We start from the raw sequence: 15,968 nt of genomic DNA, 5'->3' as shown, positions 1-15,968 counted from the left end.
CACAAATCACTGGCACAAACTTTAAATGATATTAGCAGTCATAGAGGACTTAACACATTTGCCTCATGGTGTTTGGTTCTTGTGATTCTTATCATGTGGTTACTTCTAATGAGACTTTTTGACGATCTAGATTTTGGTTGTCATATCATCTAATCTTGTATTATATGGTTTTATGTTCAGTAATCAAAGGATTAATGATATGAAAAAAAGATAAAATGATTTTAGGATTTATGAAGTTTAAATAGTTGTAAGGAGATGGATAAGTACTAGAGAATGAGTGTGTAGAGTTGATTTATTTATTAATTTTTTTAATCAAGTCCTTAGAAGTCATTTTACAAAAAGATAAATTTTTCATTACCAATTTTTTAAAAATATGAGTGGAAAAATAAGACAATATGAGAATATTGATAGACTTAGAGCATCAAATCCAAAACCAATTGACAATGGGTGAAGAGGCCCAAGACTTATAAATACATATGCTAAGCTCTAGTTTTCTGATATAAGACATTGCTCCACATTACTCTCAACACGCCCCTGCACGTGTGGCGAGATTTTGAGCCTTACATGTGAACAAATTGTATTGGGTGATGTGGGAGCACGTGTGGCCGTTGGGTCTTACACGTATATAACCAAGCTCTGATACAATGATAGAATTAGAGAATCTAACTCAAAACCAAATGGCAATGGGTAAAGAGGCCCAAAACTTATAAGCACATACGCTAATCTCTAGTTTTTCGATATAGGACATTGCTCCACATTACTCTCAATAAATATAACCACTCTTAATAATATTACGTGGCGTCGTGACAGTGTTATATAATTATTCGGTGCTTGACATAGTTCAATAATACAATCATTTTGGTCTCCCAAATATTCAACTCTCCAATTCTATAGATAATTATCAAACTAATTTCAACTTTGAAGAAGTTTCTGGTATATATGGGTAAGTAATGTTGAATTGAAAATTTGCAATTTTTGTGATTGTGAAAAAGAGAGTAGTAGTTTGAGATTTTTATTTTTATTTTTTGTCGAAAAGGAACTTCATAAAAGCCCGAAGGCACACGCTAAACCCGAACAAATAAACGCCGAAACCAAATTAAGGAGATAAACAAGACAAAACAACAGCAGAAAACACACATAAAACTCAACCAACCACCAGCAATTCTAAGCAAAACAAAAGCAAAGAGAAATAGAGAATGGTCAAAACACCATAGAAACAGGAGAGCAAGGGAGGCCAGTTGAGAAAGTTTCAAAGTTATGATTAATGTATTGGCTATTGATATTCCACTTATCATTACCTAAAAATGGTGTGGAATGAAATTATAAGAGAAATGAGTAAGGATATAATTGTAATTCTGTTAAAATTAGGAAGGTTTTTTTTTTTTTAAAAAAATTTATAATAGGAATGGAAGTGTGAGCAGATGAACGGAATTGATATAGTACCACCCATAAAATTTTGTAATGCATGGTAGTGATTTCCCACATTATTGAAATTGTAACACTTGTTATTTGTTAAGGCTAGGAGCCTAGGACATAGAATATATAAATACGTACCTAACATGCACTGCATTGATTTCCCACATTATATACTTGTTTAATGCATGACATGTTTTTCTACTGAAACAAAGGCTTTGCTGTTGCGTGTCCAAAATGTACCTATCTACAATAAATTCCCTAATTCATCCATTATTATAGAGGGAGGAAGAAAAGAACAATTACAATCCACCTGTCTTGTGTTTTTGTTTTTTTGTTTTTATGTCATTTTTCTCTTTCTTTATTTGAATAAATATATATAATCTTATGGAAAATTACTCCTAAATTTTTTTCTTGACCATTTAATAAATGATAAAATCATAATACATTTTTTTCTTAACAATTTAAATTATGGTCTAGGTACAAACTCCATTCGGTATTGAAGCTAAACCCTTTCCTTTTATTTTGTGTATGTTCGCTTTTGATCTCTAGGTGTTTCTAGGCCTAAGAATTTCTTGATGTAGGCTTTTTTTTTTTCTTTTGGGCCTTAGGCCCTCATTTGTACTCCAGAAAACTCTTTTTTTTTTTTAATCAACTAGTATCTATAAGTTTGAACTTAAAATCTACTCCAATAAATGGAAATTAAATACCATCTACTAAACCGAATTGTCATTGACAAAAAAACTCATTCATTAAAAAAAAAAACTAGGAAAAAGCACCACCGATCAAATAGTCAAATCATTGGTGGTAAATTCAATCATGAGTTAAATAAGATAATAATGGGTATGAAGTGGCATTGCATTCATTTCGTTCATAGTTGGATTCCATAACCAAAGTACCAAAGCAAACCATACCAAGATGTTCCAAACAACAACCCATATCTCTTTTAGAAATTAAAACTTGCATGTAATCGGTATATACATCCACTTTCTCACACATTTCCTTACATACTAATTATGCGACTATTTATTGTGAGATGAATGATGTCTACAACCATTACAAGCAAATTTTTCTCCTCTGTAGAACAATAAAAAAGAGGCTCTCATATATTGGAGTAGTTGGGCTTAGCATAGCATATTCTTTTATTGATTCCCAATCTGGGTTGTCCAAAATTTGCATTCAGAGCCCAATATCATCAATATGCTTGTTAGATCAGGTCCAATTTTGTTAAGATGCGTGTGAAGTAAGTGACATGCCCATTTGATCTGTTTCATGGTATGGTTGCACAAGTTCGTCAACGATTCCCAAATGATGTCCTATCAATCTGGGGTTATAGACGAACTCCAAAATGGGCCTCTTAAGTTTGGGTGCCTTTATCATTTGGACACCCTAAAATTTTCTATAGGCACCCAATCTTTAATAACTTTTTTGATGATAATACTATACCCCTATACAAAATAATAAAAATGAGCAAATCTTAGAAAATAAAAAATATATATTTTTTATAAATTAGAACATGAAAATGGGGTGCATAGAGATAATTTTTGGGTTTCATGAAATGAGGCCACTTTTTAGAACTAACCCTATGGGGATTGCTTGCTTGGAGATTAATATCGCACTTTGTTGACGTGAAACATATAAATATTATGTGGATTTCTTTCTTTTCTACCCGATTATGAGAATTTTGGCAACAAATTAGAAGTATTAGTTATTGGAGGTTTTTGGCCAATAAATTATAAAAATACTTTTATCATGAGGTCCATCAAAAGGGGGAAAAGCAGACATTAAATTGATTGATAAGAACATAAAATGGATGAACTGAATTCATGTTGGCCTGTTGGGTTATGTTTGGCTAAATAAAAAAGATTATGTGTTATGCGTGTATAATATGTTATACATGGTGACGTAATGTGATATATGTGTAATGTGTCACCAATTTATATTTGGCAATGGTTTTACACGAATCTATTCAAATTAAATAGTAATTGTTTTTTTTTTGGCCAAAAATAGTAATTGTTTAACCTACATATAAAAACGATAATGACTAATGAGGCTGAGTGAGCTGGTTTTTTGTTCTTATATACCTCAGTGCTCAGTAAGTCAGTAGTACTTGCCCTATAAACTCACTCTTTTTCTGCATTCACTTCTTCATCTAACAAACACCACACAGAATGATGAAGCTCCAAACTCTCACACCCCTTACCTTCTTCTTCTTCTTCTTATTCTTCACCCTCCTCCTTCACCTTACTGAGTCAACTCAGCCTCCGTACTCCTGTGACTCATCCAACCCATCAACCACCTCCTACCCTTTTTGCAAAACCACCCTCCCCATCAAACAGAGAGTCCAGGACCTGGTCTCGCGCCTCACATTGGATGAAAAGATCTCCCAACTCGTCAACTCGGCCCCTCCGATTCCCCGACTCGGTATCCCCGCCTACGAGTGGTGGTCCGAGGCCTTACACGGCGTGGCCAACGTCGGCAAAGGCGTTCAACTCTACGGCACCATTTCCCATGCCACGAGCTTCCCTCAAGTCATTCTCACCGCCGCTTCTTTCAACGAGCGCCTCTGGTATCGAATCGGTCAGGTGAGTCACCCCACCGAGTCAAACAAACTCAACTCGGTACCAGTTACCTTTTTTGGCTGAAATTATTGCAACCCAGATCGTTTTTTTGGCTGGAGATCAAAACCCATATCGTAGTTTTTGCGTTCTTTGATCTCTTACTCCCAAAACGCACTAAACCCATGTCGCTTTTGGTTCTCTCATGTGGTTTAGGTGATAGGAACTGAAGCTAGAGCACTGTACAATGCTGGACAGGCCACAGGGATGACATTTTGGGCTCCAAACATCAACATTTTTAGGGACCCAAGATGGGGCAGAGGGCAAGAGACACCTGGCGAGGACCCATTGGTGACAGGCAAATATGCAGTGTCCTATGTGAGAGGGGTTCAAGGTGACTCTTTTGAAGGAGGGGAGCTCAAGCTTGGAGGGCAGCTTCAGGCCTCAGCATGTTGCAAGCATTTCACAGCTTATGATTTGGACAATTGGAAGGGTGTGAATCGATTTGCCTTTGATGCTCATGTAAGTTTTTCACCTATTGGTCTATAATCTGCATAATATTTGGAACTTGGGAAAGGGCATAAATCTTTACAGCTGGGATTGTTTATTAAATTTGTTTCTTGGTTTTTGGTTCCACACTTTATCACTTTTTTCTTGGCTTAAGTGCCATTAACGATATTTAATTTCTTTTGGGATAATGATATTTTAATTTGCTTCTAAAAATCTCAAAATTCAGAAGCACTTTATTGGGTTTTGAATTATGTCAGTTAATAATTCATGCCATAAAATTTTCCTCACACTTGTGTGCATGGGCCAAAAACAAGATGACAGTCCACCATACCTTAGAGTTCTTTTATTTTATTTTTTCTTTTTCTTTAGAGAGAAAAAAGATAATTAACTTTAGCTGAATGTCTAATTGAATTAGCAGAATCTTTTCATTTGGTTTATCCACTTTAGCAAATTAAAGAAAAATGTACTTTTTATTATTATAATAATTTCTAATATTTTTCTCATTATAATACTAGTAATTACTGTAGTTTTAACATCTAATTTGTTGAACCGACAGTTGTTACATTAAATATGACATGAGTCATAATGTCATGGAGTATTTTGCTTCTTTATGATGAGAAAAGACCTCACTTGACTTTTCCTAGATTTCCTGCATGTACTAAAATCTTGTATAATGTCATATTTTCTAATTTTGTTTGTTGCATTGCATGCGTTGTGACTTGTGGTTCTGCAGGTGAGTCAGCAAGACCTAGCAGACACATACCAACCTCCCTTCCAGAGCTGTGTACAGCAAGGTCGAGCCAGTGGCATAATGTGTGCTTATAATCGTGTCAATGGGGTCCCAAGCTGTGCAGATTACAACCTCTTAACCAATATTGCCAGACGACAATGGGATTTTCATGGGTACGTACCTAAATATCCTTTTTTTTTTTTTATTAAGGAGGAAGGAGATCAAATTTGGGTGTAGGAGTAAATTTTACGACACTTCTAATTAGATTACCCATCAACTGTCACTTAAATATCACTTTAAAATTAATATCTTTGTTTTATCGATCAAATTTCCATCATGGTTTTTGTGGTATTATTAACTTTTGCACCACTTTGCTTTAATTAATTAAGAATTTTGCTAAACCCAATCGATAATGGTTGGAATGTTGGATTACATATTGTGAGCCCTACTTAATTACGTAGAAAAATTAATATTCACCGCCATTGTATTTAAAATATGGTTGTTAATATTTGTTAACTAACTATTGGGGAATAATCAGGTACATAACATCGGACTGCGATGCAGTGTCTATTATTCATGATGTGCAAGGATATGCTAAAGCACCAGAAGATGCAGTCGTCGATGTACTCAAAGCAGGTAGGGTTGCAGTGGGACCCTTCCTTTTCTTTCTTCATTTTGTCTTTTTTCGAATTTGTACGATAAATTTGATATCTCACATGTGATGTGATCTATGTTTCTGTTTCTGAGCACTTATTTTTTGGGTAATGTAATCTAGTCCCTTAGCATCTGCAATTCTGCATGCATTATCTTACAAGTCATTGTCTGGCCCATTTTGAACCAATGGGCCCACAAATTTATGGGCTTTGCTTGAAATGGACTTCTTTCTATTATTAGTTCACTTTCTTTTGCTAAGCAAGTGAAAAAGAAAAATGGACCGCATTTAGTTACCCACCAAATATGCATAGAGATTGAGAAAGGACTCTATTACTATTAGTGGTAAAATCTTTACAACAACTCCATCTAAACTTCAATGGAGATCTAAAAAGGAACAAAAATCTCGAATGAGTAGTAAAACTATTGTATTGTGTACCTTAGCTATGGATCACAGCTCTAAATTTCTAATAATGAATTAAAGATGAAACTTGCTTATGTAGATTGCTCATCTCTATCAGAAACGTGGTCACAATATAATTCATAAATGTGCAAAATGCATGATTTTTTGTTTATGTTTTCTATGTTGATATTGTGTTTATATATAAAATAACGTCGTTTTGAGTTTTAAATTTAGGATTGAACGTTTTGAGTTTAAGATTTATATTGAAAAAAAAAAAAAAAATTACTGAATGAAAACTTAAAATAACCTAGTTTTGGATATGAACATAATATTAGCACAAAAATATGAGCAGAGAGGATTTACACTCCTCTGCTAACATTACTCATTCTACATTGAGTGCATAGTATCTATTTAGTCCAAATAAGTTTGATAAAGAAATATCATAAAGCTAAGCAACATGTCTTCTGTTTGAAAAAATATTGTAGGCATGGATGTCGATTGTGGATCCTACTTGCAGCTTCACACAAAAAAGGCAGTCCAGCTGAAAAAGCTGGCTGTAGCTAGCATAGACCGAGCTCTTCACAACCTCTTCTCTATAAGGATGAGGTTAGGCCTGTTTGATGGCAACCCAGCAAAGCAACCTTTTGGTAACATTGGTCCAGACCAAGTGTGCTCCAAACAGCACCAGGTTTTAGCCCTTGAAGCTGCAGAAGATGGCATAGTGCTCCTGAAGAACTCTGACAGACTTCTCCCACTGCCCAAATTAAAAGGCATTTCACTTGCTGTCATAGGCCCCAATGCCAATGCTTCAGAAACACTTCTTGGAAACTATCATGGCCCTCCTTGCAAATCCATTACTCCATTGGAAGCACTGCAAGGCTATGCTAAATACACAGTGTATCACCCAGGTTGTGATACAGTCAAGTGCCCCAAAGCAACAATTGAGAAAGCAGTTGAGACAGCAAAGGGGGCAGACTATGTGGTTTTGATTATGGGGTTGGACCAAAGCCAAGAGAGAGAGGCACATGACAGAGTGCACTTAGGCCTGCCTGGTAAGCAGCAGGAACTCATTAAAAGTGTGGCTAAAGCTGCCAAGAAACCAGTCATTCTTGTGCTGCTTTGTGGTGGTCCAGTTGACATATCTTTTTCCAAGTATGACCCAAAAGTTGGAAGCATCTTGTGGGCTGGATATCCAGGTGAAGCTGGAGGAATTGCCCTTGCAGAAATCATCTTTGGTGATCACAACCCAGGTAAAGTTAATGACAATGAACCCAGTAACAAATACGCAAATAATGGTTGAAACTGACATAACATAACATGTCAAACTGTTTGATAAGAGAATTTGGCCGAGAAAGTGTGTGATTTATGTAATGTTGCTATATATGCAGGTGGAAGATTGCCAGTCACTTGGTATAAAGAAGATTATGTCAAAGTACCAATGACAGACATGAGAATGAGGGCTGACCCCAAATCAGGCTATCCCGGACGCACTTACAGATTCTACAAAGGCCAAAAGGTCTTTGATTTTGGCTATGGCCTCAGCTACTCCAACTATGTTTATGAGTTTGCCTCTGCTGTAACCCAAAACATGCTCTACTTAAATGAGTCATTGGTTAGTCAGACGGTTAAAGACTCGGACTCCGGCCGGTACCAGTTAGTCCCTGATCTAGGTGAAGAGTTCTGTGAGAAGAAGTTGTTCAAAGTCAGTGTTGCGGTTAAAAATGATGGGGAGATGGCTGGTAAGCATCCTGTGCTGCTTTTTGTGGGTCAGAAAAACCCCAGAAATGGAAGTCCAGTGAAGCAGTTGGTTGGGTTCAGAAGTGTGATATTGAGTGCTGGGGAAAGAGCTGAAGTTGAGTTCATGTTGAACCCTTGTGAACACCTCAGCCATGCAAACGAGGATGGCTTGATGGTGCTAGAAGAAGGTTCCTATTTCTTACTTGTAGGAGATGAAGAGTACCCTTTTGATGTCATGGTTTGATATGAGGAGTTGCTTCTTGTAACAGTTAATTTAGCATGCAATTAATATGATTAAAATGTTTTGATTGCCTTGGCAATCAATGCCAACAGCCAAAATGCAAATCTTAAATGATAAATATTAGAGCATAAATGGGTAATAATCTTAGGCAGTTCTAGCTGTTCTCTGCCTTTCTTCGTGTTCATTGAATTAAATGCTTTTATAAAATTGAGTCTGAGCCACGTTTGAGAATCACTGATAAATGTCAAGTAATCCAAATAGTGTACACAACAAGTAAATTCATATGTAACAAAAACTACAAAAATAGTAACATGAACGCACGCCATGGTGGAATACTGGAATTAGGAGAAAGGCCCCTAAATGTTATAATGGACCAAATCAAAAGGTGTAGAAGCATGAGAATAAATATTATTAAAAAGAAGTGTTAATTGTGTTGCTATTGCGAGTCACTATCATTAGCCTATATTGGAGCTGTGTGATTGGTGTTGGAAGCAGTAGCAAGAACAACCTCATGAAATTACTGAGCAGTATTCCTATATATATCTTCAAAGAAAATAAGTCTAACTAGTAGCATTATCCAAAAGGCAAAACAACACTATGCAATAGAGATGCTCAAACATGAACAAATTCACCATGGACATGACACGCCATCAAAAACTGAATTAGGAGCGTGTGAAGAGCCTAATCCCACCGATTCCAATAGCGGCCCATCTATGTGATTGAAAGGCTACCTTGCTGCAAAGGTGTATAAAAACATTGAAAAGGAAAGAATCTATCAAGACTTTGTCAAAAGGTATATGAATGAGGCCAAAACATGGTCCCTCTAACATTACTCAAAACTTCAATGCTCAATTGCAAGTCCAAAAACAAGTACGCCTCTCATCAATCCAACGGTGGCCATAGCAAAGGGTTAATCAAGCAAATATGACATAAGACTTTCGGTTTACCCAATAACACATAACAGAGAGCCTTATATATCCTCAGTAAGACTTTCGCTTTACCTAAATACTACAGTATTGTACATACAAAATTTCACCAAAAATAATGCACAACACAGAGAGTACATGTATCAGGTCATCATTGTCTTGAAAATCCTAAGTTAGTTGTGCTTGAGAAAACCATAATTGAAGCTAAAAGAACCAGAAGAGATACATAGGCAATTAGAACGTGAGATTCCCTAGCAAGGGCGCAATAGCTGATGCTAACTGACCCTTTCCTTTGGAAAATGGCAATAACAAATCCAGGATCATCCCTTGCATTCCATGTCATGGCCGGAACAGTTACCTCACGGGTTCCATCTGGATGGATGTAATCATAGAATTCCTGAGTGTGGGCACTGAAAACAATCCTGCAAACAAGTAAGGAAACTGATTAGCTTTCCGGTAAAGATGTGAACTCTATGGTCACAACAATGAGTTAAAAAAAAAAAAAAAAAAAACCTATGTGAGCATAAAGTAAGGAATAGTTTAGTATTAGAAAACTTTGGTAACACAAAGTTAGTGGAAATTTTGGGAAAACATTGGAGGAATTTTCTTTTAATTATAGCAAATGATATATCAAGCCAGGTTATACACAAAGAAACCAAGCATCATTACCTTGCGCCCCCCACCCCCCCCCAAAACCCAGAAAAAAGGAAAAGAAAAAAAACAAAACAAAAGTTTACTCTTGAGATTTGGAGAATTTATCCCCTCAACTTCAGAGCATGACAATTTACCAGCCCCCACCACCATAGCAATGGAAAGTCAGAAGGTTCCAACATAGCACCTGCATAGCGGTTTCTCTTTCAAAATTAAAACCCTATACGTTGTGCAAAAACAGGCCACAAAATTGTTTTCCAATGTTTATGGTCAAAGAATAGAAATGGCATGTAAACAAAACACATCTCCGAAATAAGTTTTTGTTTCTGTTTCTTTTTCTTAAAAGAAAAAGTCTTAAAAATACAATAAACAACTTAGTACAACAAGAGACAGAACATTTTTGTTCACTAGCTAGAAAATCACTACCTAGTAAGCCATCTTCCCCAAAGCCACAACAAGAGAGAACATTTTTGTATACTAGCTAGAAAGAGAGGTGGCTCTTGAAATGGTTGCAACACGTCACATGGTGCTCACACTTGCTGCCATTCACCTGACAGAGGTAAGCATCAATAATAGGGCTTCTCAAGCGGAACGTTAGTTGTGTCTTAACAAGACAATTATGTACAAGCTTCTTTGTTTGGTTCTCTATATATGAAATTATGTTGAACTCTAGGTATATTTATAAATCAAGTTAATTTATACTCTTTCTCTTATATGAGCTAGAGAAAAGATTCATAAATAACGTATCAGACCTAATATGATATATTGGAATACTCTGAAATGTAACAAATTAAGACCACTGCAAATTTACACCTAAAAATTATGATAATCAGAGATGACAGAGAAGTCATCTCCTTCAGAACATGCTTTATTTTAAAACACACATCAGGTACTAACATGCTTTTTTAAAACACACAATCAGAGTAGAATTCATGTCTAAACAGCACTTGAATTATTATTTTTTAATTGATTTATATAAATGAGGACATAAGTTCAGTAGCCAAATAGAAATAATATGTATATATATGGAATATCCTCTAATAAGGTCCTTGAATAAGGACTCATTTCTCAACTGTTAGATCCTCTCCAGATATCTGAGTTTCATTTCCTGCCTTACAGGGTCTGGACAGGATCAGATGTACGCATCTTACCCTTGCTTATGGAGAGGCTATTTCCCCTGTCGAACTCTTACCTCCAAGTCACAATGGAGTAACCTTAGCGTATATATAGTATGTTAAAGAGCCAAAAGAATAACAAGGAGCATCAATTAATAAACATGTTAGTGACTGATTACATATGAAATGCCTATTTATAAAGTGGGGTGTGGGGAAGGTCAGGGCCACTTATAAAAGTGCAAAGAACATGAACTCACCTTGGTTTGAGAGCTTGAAAGATATATTCAGTAGCATTTGGTGGTAGCTTGTGCAACAGCTTGTATGGTCCGGTACCAACAGGCCCCCTAGAGTAAAAGTTTGTGAACCCATGAAATAGAACTTCTAGCCATTGTACAAACTAAGAGCAACAAAACAAAATAAACAGCACATGCATGGCCCTCAATAGTGTATCACTCAGAATCATTCAAACAGAGCAACAAAAAAAAAATCATTCAGTATAGTCTAATTGTATTCACCATATCCAAAGATGATCATGATAAAAAAAATAGTGCAGAAAAGGGAACTAAGATCATGTGTTCAACTTCAACACCAGATTCTTTTGCTTAGAAACAAACTGATAGCCACAGTCTTGAACTAGAATGTAAGTCTATGAGATTAAATGTATAACATCCAGTTGAACTAATCAAACTCCCAAAAGTAAGAAAATACTATCAAAATGTGTGTGTGTGTGTGTGTGTGTGTGTGAGAGAGAGAGAGAGAGAGACCCACCTGCCATCCAAAATGTTTGAACTCCCATCACATTTAGCAGCAGTTGCATTTTGGTTCAATGGGAAGTGAACCAAGAGCACAGGACCAGACCCAGATGGAATAGGATTCTCTCTCCACTCAAAGTCATAACCCCTCTTCCTGACTCGGCCATTCTCATCCATTCCTTCATTCACGCCCTCCCTTTCCATTTGAAAATCCATGCTTTCTCTCTCCACCACCTTCTCAACACTGAACCTCAACTCATTGTTCCCACAAAGCAAAGCCACGGCATTGAGCGAAACAAAGCTCACATTGCCGATGTCAAACGCCCCACAACCCGCCGAGTCCAGACCCGGCAATCTCTCAGCGACCCAGCTCACCGATTTCGCACTCAGCCGACCGCACTCCCCGATATCTCGGTCGCCGAGAACAGCGTGAAGTGGCAGCCCGAGAAACGGACCCAACACCCTGTGAAACTGGCGAATCACCGACAAGTACTTGGTCCTCGGCAACTCGTACCCTCGCGCCGAGATATCGCCCAACACTAGCAGCATATCGGGCTTCAGAGTGTTGAAAGATTTCTGCTTGATAAAAATTCATTCATTCAGGCTAACTCAGTTTGTAAATAAATGGAGCGGGCGAGGGCAAAATGGGAAATGGGTTTGTTGGGGATTACCGTGAAGAACTTGGACATGTAGTAGTCTCGGAAGAGGAGGTTGAAGTAGCCGGCGTCGGAGCCCAAGAGGAGGAGATTGGCGACCATCATGACCTTGAGGTCGTCCGGGTGGTCCTCCTGCTCGGTGGGTTCGTGGAGGTCAGGGATAGCTGGTGGGACCCTTTTGCAGGAGGGAGTTGAGACCCACTCTTCGTAGAGAGGCAGAGCTGAGACTAAGATTAGAGGCAACAATGGTCTCCACCCAACCGCCATTGCTGCTGCAAATTGAGGACTCTGGGAGTTTAGAACGAAATGACTCGGTGAGTTAATCGCGTTCCGGCACGGTTCGAATTCATTTTGCCATCTCAGCATTTACCACCTTCCTTTCTTTTTTTGGTTCCACAACTTCCACCTTCCTTCCTTTTTGACTTCACAATACAATAGTCACTAAACTTTTGATACAAGTGAACAAATCATTAGAATTGACAAATTTTGCAACACTACAATTATTTTTTTATTTTTAATTAACTAACTAGTGCCTACAAGTTTCGAACTTTGATGATTTATCTCCACAAAAAAGATTGAGTGTCATCCATGATCCACCATATGTATCACTACAATTAGTACTATATGGATAAATTTTATTAAAGGAATTAAGGTAATATTAATGTAAATGAGAGAGAGTCGTTCTAAAAAAAAAAAAATCTAAATGAGAGTGTAAGAGGACATCAACAAATTGAGGAGCAATTCAATAGTAAAAGAATGAGAAAAAAAGGTCCTTTTCCAAATAAAAAAAAAAGGTCAGGAAGCTATGAGTCAAGTCCACATACCAGCCCAATATCAAAATATTAGGTCAAACACGACCCATATTGAAACCTAGTGGGCCCGATCTCTCTTTAGATATGTTAAAATTGTACTCTGTACGAAAAATTTAGTTTTTAGATTGAGGTTTATTGTGTAGTGTTAAAATTAGGTGAATCTGTTAGCCACCAATTGAGCTAACATGTCATTCTCATATCAATATGTGACACCCGTTAAATATGACGGGTTGAAACGAGTCAATCAACATCTAATATGTGAATATAAGTAACAATCCTAACTGATAAATAAGTTATGTCTTCTTCGTCCATCATTTTTACATGTTAGGTTTGTATTACAATTTTGTTACCCATTAACTTCACGGGTTGTATTTGAGTTAAACTATTTTTTTACACGATACCACGCTATCTGCAAAAATACGACATGTTTATGAAGTCTATTTCTATCTCTTTATAGATTATGGATTGTGAAAGTAACGAAAATGAAAGAATATGCCAAAAGTGAAAGCAAATAATTGAATGTCAGAAGTCTAATTAGACTTTTCATCCCAAGGGAAAAAAGAATGTCTCGTTGGAATTGAGAACTGCACTATAGAATTCTTGTCAACTAGTGAAGTTAGATAAAACTTTAGATTGGGATTTTAAACGTCTCATATAAATATATAATGTATAAGAAACTTCAAAAATAAAGAAACAGAATCAAAATGAAAGAAAGTTAAAAGAATAGTATTAATGAGTTTTTTTTCCTCCTTATTGGGAGCGAAACGTGAATCTATTGATGATACGTGCTCTTGGTCTTGCAAATACGTGAATTTTGTGAAAATGGGTGCTGCGGTCGAAGCGAGTCAATTAATACTTCAATGTGAATATGAGTAATATTCTTAACAAGTGAATTTTGTGTTATATTTACCCATTATTTTTTTTTTGTGGTGTTCACGTTTACATTTTTTTACCTTTTGAATTAACAAGTTGTGTTCGAATTGAGTCATTTTTCACATAATACCATCACGGAAAAACATAACTAATTGCAAAGTCTAATTTTCAAACATAAGGAGTGAGGATTGCCAAAAGGCCTTCCATCTAATACCACCAAAAGCCTGGTCGACATAACTTTCTGATGTCAGTTATAAGAGCATCTATGAATACCATCTTCAGTTAGCATAATAAAATGAGTAGGAATGAAAGCCACATCTATCTTAGCAAGAAGTTTGCTAATTATGAGATAGATATATGAATTTGATAAGAGAACATTACCTTATATATTTGAAAAATGGTTCGCAAGCCTTAATTTTAGTGACATAGAATAGAGAAATTATTATGTATAACCGATATATTGACAAGTGGTATAATTAGTCTATGTGTTATAATAGGAGTGGATGTTATTAATACTATACCCTACTAATATAAACACATTGTCCAATAATACCCTTATATGTTTGATTGGTTATACCACGTGGTGATATATCAGTTATTTTTTCCATAGAATGAAGTGGGTTAAGGGTATAGATCCTAAAATCTATGACAAATATTACTATATTAGTATATTCCTTACATGTAATTAGGAGTTTTTTTTTTTTGTGTGCTTCTTTTTTTTTGGCCAAAGAATATATATTTTTTTTTTGTGTGCTTCTTAATGAGTCATTTTTGTATAGGTGCTGCTATTTGGACCTAATTTTTTTTATCAGTAGCCCTAATAATTTAATTAAATGTTAATTTTTAATTTTATCATAATGTAAATTAACTATTAAGGGTAAACATTTAATTTGAATTTTTTTTAAATAATTGACTTAAAATATACCCAACACCATCGGTATACCAAACCGAATAACAGTATGTTCAGTTGGATCATGATGCAACAAAAAAAAGGCTTAATTATCGATTTACCACCCAAAATTGTAACTCATTCCCATTTTACCAGCTGAAAGTTTTTTTGTCCCAGATTACCACCTGTAACTTACATCCGTGTCCCATTTTACCTTGTTCCGTCAACAATTCCGTTAATGCTGACGTGGCGCGCTGGATGTGCGCCACGTGTCACATCTTTTTTGTATTTTTTTATTTTTTTATTTTTCTATTTTTATAAACTTTGAAAATTAATTAAAAATAGCTCCGAACTTAGAAAAATACACGGAAAATTCCTTCCGACTTGTCTTAACTAGTACTAATTTACTATGGGGTCAAAATGCCAATTTTCCCTCTAAAAATTTCCAAAAAATTTGGAAAGTCCAAATTTATTTCTAGAAAATTAAAATACTCTAGACTCTTTGAAAATTCATAGAATAATCTCCCGAACTCCAAAAAATATGAGGTCTGTACCGTTAGTCTTCTAAAAACTAACATTATCTTTCTCGTGAACACTTGCTACCCAAAAGACCTCTCGGTCTTAGAGAAAAATAAAATTCCCTATAAAATAAATTCTATAAAAATTTTAAAATTTCTGTAAAGTCTCGAAATAATTCTCTAAAACAAGCTTTTGGTAATTTTTCAAAATATTTTTGAGAATTTGTCCAAGAGTTTACAAAAATTCTAGAATTTATTTAATAGAGGAAAATTTATTTTAATTTTTTAGAAATAAATTTGGACTTTCTAATTTTTTTGAAAATTTTTAGAGGGCAAATTGGTAATTTAACCTTATAGAAAATTAGTGCTAGTCAAGACGAGTCCGTAGGAATTTTTCTTGTATTTTTCTGAGTTCGGAGCTATTTTTAATGAATTTTCAAAGTTTATAAAAATAAAAAAATAAAAAAATGCGAAAAAAAAAAATATGTGACACGTGGCGCACATCTAGCGCGCCACGTCAGCATTAACGGCCA

At 35.8% G+C, this 15,968-nt stretch overlaps 2 protein-coding genes across 2 annotated transcripts; one reads left to right on the top strand and one right to left on the bottom strand.

Annotated features, from left to right (window-relative positions):
* Window positions 1-3,538: 3,538 nt before the first annotated feature.
* Window positions 3,539-8,455, top strand: LOC147279428 (Glycosyl hydrolase family protein). The gene is made up of 6 exons (XM_086250349.1): window positions 3,539-3,998; window positions 4,188-4,493; window positions 5,215-5,384; window positions 5,750-5,847; window positions 6,751-7,515; window positions 7,654-8,455. The coding sequence occupies exons 1-6, from the start codon at window positions 3,585-3,587 to the stop codon at window positions 8,244-8,246; spliced, it is 2,346 nt and encodes a 781-aa protein (XP_086106475.1). The 5' UTR covers window positions 3,539-3,584; the 3' UTR covers window positions 8,247-8,455.
* A 670-nt stretch (window positions 8,456-9,125) lies between these two features.
* LOC147279427 (uncharacterized) lies at window positions 9,126-12,741 on the bottom strand. The gene is given in 5 exon segments (XM_086251533.1): window positions 9,126-9,344; window positions 9,347-9,591; window positions 11,193-11,279; window positions 11,704-12,263; window positions 12,359-12,741. Coding segments are annotated over 5 exon segments (1,275 nt in total). The 5' UTR covers window positions 12,710-12,741; the 3' UTR covers window positions 9,126-9,312.
* Window positions 12,742-15,968: the final 3,227 nt, after the last annotated feature.

Source organism: Dryas octopetala, chromosome 7 (genome assembly GCF_963921425.1).
Source record: "Dryas octopetala chromosome 7, drDryOcto1.1, whole genome shotgun sequence".
Classification (NCBI taxonomy): Eukaryota; Viridiplantae; Streptophyta; class Magnoliopsida; order Rosales; family Rosaceae; genus Dryas; species Dryas octopetala.
Note: the sequence above shows the minus strand (reverse complement) of the source record. Positions and strands in the feature narration are given on the sequence as shown.